Source organism: Aethalodelphis obliquidens, unplaced genomic scaffold, assembly GCF_003676395.1.
Source record: "Aethalodelphis obliquidens isolate GAN/ISIS:26980383/991018 unplaced genomic scaffold, ASM367639v1 scaffold4, whole genome shotgun sequence".
Classification (NCBI taxonomy): Eukaryota; Metazoa; Chordata; class Mammalia; order Artiodactyla; family Delphinidae; genus Aethalodelphis; species Aethalodelphis obliquidens.
Window position 1 is genome coordinate 29579196 of NW_020837948.1, and position 13660 is coordinate 29592855.

The 13660-nt window shown below is 36.0% G+C and overlaps 1 protein-coding gene across 4 annotated transcripts in view; it reads left to right on the forward strand.

Moving 5' to 3' along the window:
• The window catches only part of FBXL17 (F-box and leucine rich repeat protein 17), a 475832-nt gene that overhangs the window by 327057 nt on the left and 135115 nt on the right, over positions 1-13660 (forward strand). Inside the window, exon 8 of one of the 4 annotated variants that reach the window (XM_027100354.1) lies at positions 6576-6680. The exons of the other annotated variants lie outside the window; for them this stretch is intronic. Coding sequence (XP_026956155.1) covers positions 6576-6583 — 8 coding nt within the window. The 3' untranslated portion in view covers positions 6584-6680. Of the gene's footprint in view, positions 1-6575; positions 6681-13660 lie in introns of those variants that run through there. 4 annotated transcript variants of the gene reach the window in all.

Sequence of the window (13660 nt, forward strand, 5' to 3'; positions counted from 1 at the left end):
ACACTCTCTTAATTCTACCCACATTTTCTGCTTTTGGAGAAATTAGGAGTGGAACTTGGGAAGGAGAGGTACTTTTACATTTTAGCTACCCCATCAATTTTCTGGGGATTTCCTTCCAATTTTGTCTCAGATATTCTGCATTTGTTTTAAGTAAGTCCTAAAATATGACCTCTTGGACCCATTTGGAAATACGTAGAAAAGTGTTCAAACTGTATGGTGTTACATAATCTTATTCAGGGCTTTTAAACTTCCTTGTTCTACTGTGAAAAATACATTTTGCATTTAAAGTGCTTGTTGGATTTTCACTAAAGTTATTTCCTCGCTTACTAGAGTGACTAGCAGTTTGTAAAACACTGCTCTATTTCATCTCCTTCAAAGTATAAATAAAAACTAGACCTCTCAGTCAGTGACCTGCTTAAGAGCAGGAAACTGGTGGATTTCCTTGATACAAAATGGACACTGTTCTTGAGGTAGAAGGTGCCAACCTTCCCAAGCTCATCAAATCCAGTGTGTTGATCTTATTATCTATGAAATAAGGAGTTAATATTCCTTTCCTCTCATATCTTTGGGAGTAAGAGAATCGAATAGATTCCCTTTATGATTTCACTTTAGGATAGATATTAAATGGAACTTTCACTTGAGGCAGAAAGGTAGTTTGGTTAATTTAATTTCCTAATTAAGTCAAACTTACTTTTAACTTGAATATGAAACTATTCATTTTAGCCCATATCCTAAAACATTGCCTTGGCTTTTTAAGACTCAGTCAATGAGAATTTGTCTGTCAAATGTTTTCCTTTTCTTGGGTTTATCTGCATGACATTAAATAAATAGTTTGAACTTTTCAACTTTTCAAACAGTTGTGTTGAGTTTGATGTGACTGATCCAGCCTATGTGCCTCTGTATGCAGTGCATGCCCAATGCCTGAAAGCAACTTGTCTTTCATTGAGAATGACTGAGTATGGGCAGAGAAAAGGAGATTTTAAAAATTAGAAATAAGAAGTAAACAAAAAAGTTCTCTCTGTCTTCAGGGAGTTATGGTACTCTTCTATTTTATATATATTAATATGTATGGCTTTTTTAAATGAACTACCTTCATACTGGTATAATGTAAATTTTGCTTGCCAAAAATATTTTATATGGTAAATAATTCTTAGAAGCGGAAAAAAAAAGTATGTAGAAAACTAGCTAAGTAATGTTTGATGAGTGATACTTGTAATATATTTTTAATCATCTCTATCACTTTCTTAGGTTAAATTTCCCATTTTCTTTCTTTCTATTATCTCTTTCCTCACATACGGCTCTAGGAGCTTCTCCAAGAAAGCAGTTTTGCTTTGAAGATATTTCACTTCCTCTCATAAAGGATTCTTCTGTTCTTTTAGATTTGAAATCACAATAATGCCCTCATAGGATCCAGCCCCTTCTTCTGCCCTCTGTTTGAGAATCTTTCTGAAGTCAGCCTTGGAAAGTCAGATTTGGAGATTTGAAGTCCAGAGGTGCTTCTCTGGGGTACTGAGGATGAGACAGTCATGCAGGAAGCAGCTCATGACCAAGACAAAACCATCTAGAATAACACTTTCTGAACATACTTGAGGAGAATATATTTGAAATTTTAAATCATTTATATCCTATAGTAACCAAAAACTTCTTTTAAATGAATGAGAATACAGTAATCTCCCTTATTCATGATTTCAGTTACCCACAGTCAACCTTGGTCCAAAAATATTAAGTGGAAAATTCCAGAAATAAAGTTTGTAAGTTTTAAATTTTGTGCCTTTCTGAGTAGCGTGATGAAATCTTGCACTGTCCCACTCCATCCCACCCAGGAGGTGAATTATCCCTTTGCCCAGTGTGTCCAGGTTGCTTACTGTACCCACCCATTAGTCATAGTAGCCCTTTCAGTCCTCAGATGATTATTGGAGTATAACAGTGCTTGTGTTCAAGGAACTCTTATTTTACTTAATAATGGCCCCAAAGTTGCAAGAGTAGTGATGATGGCAATTTGGATACTCTGTTACTGTGCCTAAAATAATAAATTAAACTTTATCATAGGCATGTATGTATAGGAAAAAACATAGTATATGTAAGGTTCGGTGCTATCCAAGGTTGCAGCATCCTCTGGGGGTCTTGGAACGAATCCCCCACAGATAAGGAGGGACTACTGTTATATCTATGTATTGATAATAGCACATACATATTACAATAGTATATATATGATATATATACATATATATCAGAATAAATAAGATTCAAGCCAATTTTGAACAGCAGTAAGGAACTTAACATTTCAGCTCTACAAAATAAATGAAGAGTTTGAAATTCAATCAGTCCTATTTTATGTTGAGGCAAATGTACTTGGCTTTTCATGAGAATCATACCTTCTGCACTAGTTTACATAAGAAATTGGGTGATATCCTCTAAAGCATTCGTTTTCAACTTCGGGATTACAACACACCTTGCAATCAAGGTTTGCAAAGGATTTTCTTTCTAAAAAATTAGAAATTACAACAGATTCAGTGACTTCTTCTTTTCACTCACTTGGACTCTGATAATTTCTTCTTGAGTGGCAGAAAGAGAGATAAGTTTAGCAGGCATGCTGAAATTTGCACATAATTTGTGGCTTCTTTGTTGTCAGAGCATTCGGTGTGGTACTTACCAGTATACCATTACTAATTATTTACATGCTTACAAAATATATTATTGTGAAGGCCAGTCCTTTACTCCACATAGGCATATTCTCCTAAAATTTACTTCCACAGTATTTTGGGCTTAGAGCAAATTCAGGGAATGTGCATGAGTATGTGCTACACATGTCAGTATTATCCATCACATTCATCAATCTGTGGAGGAAAACATGGATTCTAGAGCTGGGGGCACTGAGGACAAACAGGGCACCAAACACAGTACAAACCTGGAGAAAGATCCCCCACCCGCCCACAAATTATGCAGAAAGGCAAATTATGTGGAAAAAGCCTTTCAATAATTATACCGCTTTTCTCACATAGCTCATACTTCATCTTTTCGTCAAACAGAATGTTGATTTGAAATCTATTCTAGTCTCTCAAATATATGAAAACATAGAATTTTTAACTTTTTATTCAGGAAAATGATTTTTATTTTTAATAGCCTATATAGCATATACCTTTAAATTAGTTATTTTAAGATACAGCATTTAAATTAGATGCCTACTGTAATTTCTTAAGGTTTCCTGATATATGGCAAGCCTCTTTAAAACAAGTTTTACATGCAGTGGGCTCTACAAATATTTACCTCGTTTTTTTCAACTTCAGGAAACCAGTTGAAAATTTTAGAATTAGACTTTGGAGCTGTGTAGTGTGTTTTCAGACGATTACAAGTCTATCCAAATCTACGACCTGCTAGGCAAGATCGAATCCCTTCCAGCTTGTGATTGTAATATGTGATTTGTGCAGACTTGAGTCTGTCTCACAGATGCATTTAGTATTTTCTGAACCGAGTTTCTGTTCTGTGCCAAGCAGGTTTCTAACTGTACGTGTTCAGTCCACTGATTGACTGACTGAGAGCTAAATTATGCTCGCTAACACATACTCAATTCCCAACTAACTACTACAGAAAAGATGGACTCCAGGCCCAAAATTGGACCCTCACTAACAAAGCCTGCTTTCTGCCGCTAGTAATACTCACACAGTGAATGAAAATTCAGTGACCTATATTCTTCCATTTAAACCCTTAAAAATTTAAATTAAAACTTTGTCAACAGTAATTCTACCATACTGAGGCAAAAAGAGCGTTCCCTGCAATCTGGCAGCACTAAATGTAATTCATAACTATCAAAAATCCGTTTTCTCTGCATAACTTTTAAGAACGCTCCTGATGTCTTGAAAATTCCATGCAATTTTCTTTAAAAGTTGCTTTGGAATGCCACTGTGCATCTTGAAGCCCACATACAGTGAGTTAAATTATAGCAATAGCATATTTCTCAAGCACCATATAGTTGCAAATCCTTTATCGTGAAGTACATAGTAAAGGATTTTCTCCTTGAACAGTGAAGGAAGTTGAACTTTGGGGTTGTTTCAATTTAACACATGATGTGCTGCACACTTAAAGATGTGTTTTGCCTTTCCTCCTTTTTCTTCTTTATTCGTTCCTGCTCCCTGTAAAAAGAATTAAGTATGTAATGCTGATTATAAAACTGGATCCTTATTATCACTATTCTCAGAGCACCATTTCCCCAAACTGGCTTATGTAAGTACTTACTTTTCAGTGGGTTAATCTAAATGCAGAGTGGAAGGCTGTTTACTCTTCACCATGTCTGCCACGTCTTTGTTAGCACTACCTGTCTTCTCTGACTCAGAACGGGCATCACTATTCACCTAGTTACTCCAGCCAAAACTTAGGTGTCTCTGATGCCTCACTTTTCTTCATACCTCATCAACATGCATTAACAAGCCAGGTCAACTCTACCCTCAAAATGTATCTCGAATAGAGCCAGCTCCACTGATAACTGCACTGGCCACTTAATTGTATCCCCTATTTGTCTTCTCCTTACCTTACAGTCTATCACAGAACAGCTACGATGAACTTTCTAAAATATTCTTGGGTGAATGAATGAATTAAAATGTTATTAAAGTTAATTTGTTCATGACTTTAGCAGTATTGTTATCCTGGGTTACATGTAGGGCTAAAACCAAAAGCAATACTGAAAGTTAAACATTTAGGCGCCTTGCCTACCATGAGGTCGTATTAGGTTCAACTAAACACTTAGACATTTAGCTGTTACACGGGGCACTTGGCACAGTCTACTCAGAAGGGCGAAGGATGGGGACCTCAGCTTGCCATAGGGCAGTGTCGGCTGGTCCTTTTCTGTGGGAGACCTCACAGCAGCCCGTTCCACAGCTCACCCAGCAGCCAGGAAACATCTTCTTTCACCAACCAGGTGAAGGCTTAAGTACCAGGAGATGAGATCCACATTGCATGGGTGTGGGCACTACTCTGGCTTAGAAGCTTCAAACCTCTGAGAACTAATAATCTTTTAAAACAACCAATAGGCATAGCATCTAGCATCCCTAACAGTTACATGTCCAGTTACAAGAATGAGTGTACTCAGGGAATCTAAGCAGTGGTGTCCCCACCAGGTATTTATAGTTCCCTTAAACCAGACAGATGCTGTCTACCAATTAGGGGATCATTGATACTATAAGCAATGTTGCCTAGCAACATGGTTGATGTACCATTTTTGGAGAACACATCTAGGAAGTTACCCAAAGGTCAGATTCTCATTCAGAAAGGGGACGTTTTTGTTTGTTTGTAGTTTGTTTTTGTTTTTATTCTAGAACATAGGAGAGCTAACCCCAAGAAACTAATTTCTTTTCTGTTCCTTCAGCCAAAGAATTAGGTTGAAAGAGATACATTTTTAATTTACTCAAATATTTAAATTCAGATTACCTAAGTTCTACTTTTGTTATTATAATGAGCATTTAATATTATAATGAGCATTAACTTAAAAATTTGTAATGATGAAGTCATTTAATTAGAAATTAGTTCCATTTTGGAGACTTGGTTTTGACTTGTCATTCTTTCATTACAAACGTAAAAACATCCACACATACCATCCTTATTTCTGCTTGGGGTTTTCTCTTCTCTAAATTAGATCGTAGCTAGTAAATAGTTACAGTTGTTATATATAAAAATATTGCAAAACTAACAAAGTCTACTACCATATATGAAGAGAATTTTTCTTCCTTCTATTCTTAGGTTATTTAGGGCTATGAGGACATCATTCATATAAAATACCATATAAAACCTCAATCATTTGAGGTTTTATATTTGCAGATCAATTTAATGATTATGTGCATCAGCTAGTTCATAATTCCATGTGTCCATAGTAAATGGAAGTGAGCACAGGTGTTTTTGGTTACCCATCACCTATGACTACTTCGTGATTCAAGGGCTTATGTTCTGTTCCACCTAGCAGATGATGTTACTTCACTAGCCAAATGCTTTAAAATAATTTATTGTGCTCTTTCTCTTTTTCTTTACAACAAATTCATTTTTGCGAGATCTTTCTAAATGGATATTGTTTTTGTTCATGGAAAATTTCAAGGATGTAAGGTTGATTTAAATGCTTTTAACCAATCACTTACCATTAATACACTGAATCATCATGGAGATGCTGAGAGCAATTTAAGGCTCTGCTATTTGATACCCTCTAGTTCGATTTTATTGTCTTGAGATTCTGGCTATCTCTCTTAATAGAAAGTTGAAGATAGAATTTTTATTCAGTGTATGGATTACATTAGTATAGGATGTTATGAAATTTACCTTTCCATCAAGCATATGTATTAAATTTTAGCAGGAATCACATATCCATTGTCATTTCTGAAATATTGTTACTGTGCTTCTGAGTGTGCCATCTAAGAAAGAGACGTGATTTTCCTTGCTAGACTCTCCGGAAAAAACAAGCAAACAAAAAGATGATTAACATATAGATGTAAGTAGAATTCTGCCTTTACAGTGCTGCTAGAAGGAGCCTGTCCTCATGTCCTCCCCACATACTTTCCATTACCAAGTGTAACCGCTTCTTTCTGTTTCCACCCTAGTCTGGTGAAGCCTCAGCAATAAGTGTATAATCTCCAAAATTTACAAGCAGCTCATGCAGTTCAATATCAAAAAGACAAACAAGCCCATCCAAAAATGCGAGGAAGACCTAAGTAGACATTTCTTTCTCCAAAGAAGATAGACAGATTGCCAACAAACACATGAAAGGATGCTGAACATCACTAATTATTAGAGAAATGCAAATCAAAACCATAATGAGGTATCACCTCACACTGGTCAGAGTGGCCGTCATCAAAACATCTACAAACGATAAATGCTGGAGAGGGTGTGGAGAAAAGGGAACCCTCTTGCACTGTTGGTGGGAATGTGAATTGATACAGCCACTATGGAGAACAGTATGGAGGTTCCTTAAAAAACTAAAAATAGGACTACCATATGACCCAGCAATCCCACTACTGGGCATATACCCTGAGAAAACCATAATTCAAAAAGAGTCATGTACCAAAATGTTCACTGCGGCTCTATTTACAATAGCCAGGACATGGAAGCAACCTAAGTGTCCATCAACAGATGAATGGGTAAAGAAGATGTGGCACATATATGCAATGGAATATTACTCAGCCATAAAAAGAAATGAAATTGAGTTATTTGTAGTGAGGTGGATGGACCTAGAGTCTGTCATACAGAGTGAAGTAAGTCAGAAAGAGAAAAACCAATACCGTATGCTAACACATATATATGGAATGTAAGAAAAAACAATGATCATGGAAAACCTAGGGGCAAGATGGGAATAAAGACACAGACCTACTAGAAGGTGGACTTGAGGATATGGGGAGGAGGAAGGGTAAGCTGTGACAGAGAGAGTGGCATGGACATATATACACTACCAAACGTAAAACAGATAGCTACTGGGAAGCAGCTGCATAGCACAGAGAGATCAGCTCGGTGCTTTGTGACCACCTAGAGTGGTGGGATAGGGAGGGTGGGAGGGAGACGCAAGAGGGAGGAGATATGGGGATATATGTATACATACAGCTGATTCACTTCGTTATAAAGCAGAAACTAACACACCATTGTAAAGCAATTATACCCCAATAAAGATGTTAAAAAAAAAAAGTATATAAGAAGCTTCTGGTTAAACCATCCGTCTGCCTCATCTTCAAGGTTTCCAGAGTGATGTTGTTGTTATTGTTATTATTATTCCCATATACATACCCAGTAATAAGAAAGCAGCTTCCATTTATAGAGCATACCATACACTTATGGCAAATCTGGAAAGGAAGGAGCATTATCCCCATTTTATAGATAAGAAAACTGAGACCCAGGAAAATTCTGTAATTTACCCAAGCCTATGCAGCTAGAAGGCAAATCTAAGTTTATCTGAATCTAAATTTCATTCACATTCTATTATGTGACTACCCTGACCTTTTTAACTTTGGAGAACTTCGTGTTTTCCACCCACCTTGTTTTGCCTTTCATTATCTCCTTCCTACTTCTTAATTGACACCCCATTTTAACTTGTTACTTTGCTTTGACTGTGGTATATGAAGGTGTCTCTGATTCAGACTGTTGAGTAGTTTGTGCTCAAGCACCAAAGAGCATGAATATTCACTTATCCATTCATTTAATCAAGCAACAAGGGTTTATTGAGTATCTATTATATGTAAAGTAAAGTACTCTGCAAGACATTTTAGTGAGCATGAAGATTGAGATAGACCTGCCTTCTTTTGCCTATGTCCTCCTTGAGAACAAGGCCTGAGAAATATAAGAATGAAGGGAAAAATTTTAAAAAGACCTAAGTAGTTGGAAGTAGTTGATTTCAGGAAGTAGGGTTTGGAAATGAGGACACGTACAGCATGAGACTGCTGGTTGTAGCATTTAACTTATTATTTTTTTTAACAATAAACATGTATTATTCTGATAGAACTAAAACCAAAAGTAAACAAATTTCAAAAAGAAAAGCATTCCAAGCTGTGATGGGACAGTAGGCATGTAGGAAAGTACTACATGTTTCAGAAACGTGAGAGTCTTATGTGGCTAGTGCCTAAGGTGATAGAGGAAAAAAACATAATTCTCTTAACCGATAAATATTTATTGAACACCTAGTTCATGTCTGTCACTGTACTAGATACTGGGGACACAAAGGTAAAATAAATCATAATTCAAAAAGACACATGCACCCCAATGTTCATTGCAGCACTATTTACAATAGCCAGAACATGGAAGCAACCTAAATGCCCATTGATGAATGGATAAAGAAGGTGTGGTACATAAATACAATGGAATATTACTCAGCCATAAAAAGGAATGAAATTGGGTCATTTGTAGAGATGTGGATGGACCTAGAGACTGTCATACAGAGTGAAGTAAGTCAGAAAGAGAAAAACATATATCGTATATTAACGCATGTATGTGGAATCTAGAAAAATGGTACAGATGAACCGGTTTGCAAGGCAGAAATAGAGACAGATGTAGAGAACAAACGTATGGACACCAAGGCGGGGAAAGCAGGGGAGGTGGTGGTGGGATGAATTGGGAGATTGGGATTGACATATATACACTAATATGTATAACATAGATAACTAATGAGAACCGGCTGTATAAAAAAATAAAATGAAATAAAAATTTAAAAATAATAATAAAAAATAAACCTACATTAACACATCAAAAAAAATACTGCATTGCATATTTACAAGTTGATAAGAGAGTAAGTCTTAAAAGTTCTCATCACACACACAAAATTGTAACTATGTGTGGAGATAGATGTTAAGTGAACATATTGTGGTAACCATTTCACAGTATATACATATATCAAATCATTATGTTGTACACCTGGAACTAATATGTTATATGTTGATTATATCTCAATAATAATTTTTAAAAAGAATAAGAAAAAAAACGACAACACTAGGTTCTTATCTTTATCCTACTCCCTATCAAACTGGTCTTGGCAGGGGCGCTAGACCTGTACAGTATAGTGCGGTGAGTGGGATATATGCTGATAGCCATGTACCAGATTCCTGGAGGTCACCTGCGGGTAGCACTGAAGGCAGGGAGAGCTCACCAGCAGACAAGGAGGGAGACAGGGGCAGCAGAGCTATGAGCAAGCTTGGCATGATCGGGGAGGGCGAGGCATTCGCCTGCGGTGGAGAATTCTCAAAGATGAAAGTGGAAAGTTAATTTGGAGTGAGATGTTGGCAAGCTTTAACTCTAAAGATTTTAGACTTTATGCTATAAATGTTGGGAGTTATTGGAGGTGTTTGAGGAGGAAAGTGATAAAATTCAATTTATCTTCCAAAAGAGGACTCTAACAGCGGTGTGAGGATGAGTTGCACTGAGAAGAGATCAGTGGAGAGAGTGATAACAGGAAAGATATTGGAGTAGTTTAGGAAAGAAATGACAAATCTCAGTTTTCTCAAGGTTTTTGTTTGACTTTCTGACCTCAAAAATTTTACATATACATATATATATGTACTGAACTCCATATTCTAGTGACATCTGTGTCATTTAGAATTTATATTTATGTATTAGAATTTATATTTATAGTATATATTTACAATTAAGTTCTTTAAATCTTATCTTGGTAGATCATAATCCTAAAGAGCAAAAACATTTCAGGTAGCAATGTAACATGCTAAATACCTACTGTATAAAATCACATCAGCATCTGTGACTCAAGAAACAGTTTGCACATGGAATTCTTAATGAAGTTCAACCCCTTCTGTTTGAGTCAGAGAGAGTATTTCTCATGTATTGTCACTTGCCTGAGTATCAAATATCTTTGATTCTCATTCTAGGCCAGTACTGTCCAATACAAATGTAATGCAAGCCACAGATTTGAGCTACATATGTAATTTAAAGTTTTCTAATAGCATATTGAAAGAAGTGAAAAGGAGCTGGTGAAATTCCTTTCAATGATATACTTAATAAAATGTAATCAAAATATTATCATTCCATCATGCAATTAATTAAAAATATTACTACCGAGATATTTTACATTCTTTTTTCTTATATGAAGTCTTTGAAATCTGGTGTGTATTTTCCCTTTAAGCACATCTCAATTTGGACTCTCCATGTTGCAAGTGCCCAAGTGCACTAATCGCTGGAGCGGCTACTATATTGGAGAGTGCAGCTCTAGACTAACCATCTTTAATGTAAAACTCCATTTCTGAATTCATTCTAAATTAGTGTAATATGAGAAAAATGGATGTCAGTGTGACTTCTGTTTTTCTTTCTTTGTGGCAAAGATGCAACCAGTCACTGAAAATGGATTTTATTTATTTTATTGACTTGGTGACTCAGGGTGTTAATTCATACATCTAATTAATAGGCCTTAAGTTTACCTCCTTCATCTTTCTGAGGCTTTTTCTTTCTTTTTATAACCTCATCCTTTGTTCTCAGCTGTAGTATCATTTATAAATAGAGCAGACTATCCATCTGACATCCTGGAAGACAGATAGGAACAAATCAGACAAATAAAAAGGAAACCATCTTCTTCATAACTCCTTGCCCTCTTGTAATGAAACCTGTATTAGTTGATATGATAGTCAATTCTTGAAATTGTTTTCAAGATGCCATCTCTTTAATATTCTTGGGTAATGAAAAGCAAGGAGCACTGTTTTCTCATTAGGCTGCCTAGAGGGGTCACGGGAAGCCCATGTGGGGTGGATCCCCTGTAGAGGACATCCGTCGGATTTCTGGGCTGTGCTTTATGATGAACCCTTGAAAATGATGTGGTGTCAGTAGAATACCAGAGTTCAGCATTTTAATATTACATATAAATTGGGAGGAGCGGAGAGACTAGCTCTGAGTATTTTGTTAGTAATTTAACATATGCTGGATCCCTTAGTCTTCACATTATAGACCTTCAATATCTGTATTATTATTGTTGTACTGATAAGGAAATATACTCAAAAGTTGCCTAAGGATATAAATTAATGGTAGAGAAAGGATTTAAACCCGCATCTCTCTGCCCCTAAATCTGGTACTCTTTCCACTGCAATGTGCTGCCTGCTTAGATATAATCTTTCATCCTTGAACTCTCTTGAGTGTGGTGCAGAGGAGCCAGGAGATGGTTTCTAGTCCCTGTCCTGCCACTAACAGTGTGTACGAACATGAGCAAAATTCTTTATCTTCCTTCCAATATTTTTTATCTACATCTGTCTCAGGTAATGTGCTAGGAGTAGTGAACTTAGTAATGCAGTCCATTTTCTAGGAGAGGTTTCATGGTGAAATATGATTCTCTCTGTCTTCCCAAATCACTATCTGCTTGAAGGCAGAGGCTTTAATACTTTGGAGTCAAGCAGGCCCGAGTTCAGAACCCAATCTTGCTTCTTAATATCTGTGTGAAGACAAGCAAATTATTCAGTCTCCCTGAGTCCCAATTTGTTTGTCTGTGAATCGGACTGTCGTAGAGATGCAAAGAGAAAATGGAGTAGACAGGATTTGTCCTTTCTTTACTTTCCCCATCAGAAAAAATGAGAGTTTCATTCATAAAACACTGCTTACATAAGAGTTAAGCCGTGTCAAAGGAATTTAGAGAAGGAAAAAGATAATTGAGCACTGGAGTGTGATCAGGGGAGATTTTGGAGAGGATGAAGATTTTAGACTGGTGGAAGAAGGAAGGAAGGATTTCAGCAGGAAAACTGGGCCGCAGAGTGAGCAGCGTTATATGAACAAAGGTGAAAACCAGGCACGGCAGATATGAGAACATTCGGAATTTGTAATGGTTTGTGAGCATTTCAACATGGTTCAAGTTGTTGAGTTTTTGGTGATAAGTTAACCGTAAAATTAAGTAGCTTCTTCTTCTACCTGAGTGTCTAACTGTAGCTAAAGGAATAAATCTGTTCTGGCGGGCTGTGTCTTCCAGACTCAACTACCCCACTGTACTTCATCAGTCGCAGATTTCAATTTTTTGACTCCTTTAATGCCTGCGTTTTTCCATGTCTGCGTTTTTTTCATTTTCCATGTTCCATGTCCAGAACTTTCACCGTCTTTTGTAATAGCAGTTTTAGGCCTTTTACTAGGTTTCACAGAACTAAGTTAAATACTCATTGATTTAATACTACTTATTTATTTAATATTCTTTATTTTTATTTGATAATATTATTAAATTAAACTTTAAGTGGGACCAGACTACTTGAATTTCTTACATCTCATTATTTTTCAAAAATAACTCTTTTAAAGATCTGAATAATTTATAAACCCCTCAGAAATTTGAGTTCATAAGGCTTTGGGTTACATTAATACATACCTATACAAACTCTTAAGGGACAGATGATTTTTTTTCCTAAAAAGTAAGGGAAGTTTTATAGTCTCTAAAATAAGGCCTACTGGAATTGATGAGGAATATATCCTTGTTTTTTGGTTCTTTTCATTCACCTGACATAGTTTAAATATCCTATACTAAAGAGTTTATTTAGCCATCTTTACTCTTAATGGAGGCTGTGTCACATTCAAAATTATTCCTAAAACCTCAAAGATGCATATATTTTAAATAAATCAGGTTAAAAAAAATTGGCCTTGTACACCATTGAAATTATTTAGAAGAACCGCTTCTGTATATTTTATATGTATATAAAAGTATTTATTAATACATAAAATTCAGAAATAGCAAATACTACAGGTGTTACAGTGTGAAAAATGGTCTAATACTATTTTAATTCATTTTCTGCTTTTTAAAAAACCTCTAAGTATAGTATGAAGTGAACATATAAGTTCAGTGAATCTTCACAAACGGAATACATCATATTACCAGCAGCTAGATCAAGAAACAAACATTTCCAGTACCTCACAATCCTCACCCCTCCCTTTACCCTTTCCAGTCATTACCCTACCCCAAGGGTAATCAGTATCATTCCTTCTGACAGTATAGATTAATTTTGCCTCCTTTTCTACTTAAAAAAACATTTTTCTTTAAACATATGTAACATTATAGAAATATCTAAGTAAGTTTTTTAGTATGCTTATTGTCTTTTATGTTTTTTTTAATATTCAATTTAAAATGCTATCTTCAGCCTGGAGATAAATGGTTCATAAATGAATTATCTGTGGCCTCAAAGGGAGGGAGGGAAGCTAATACACACACACACACACACACACACACACACACACACACACACACACA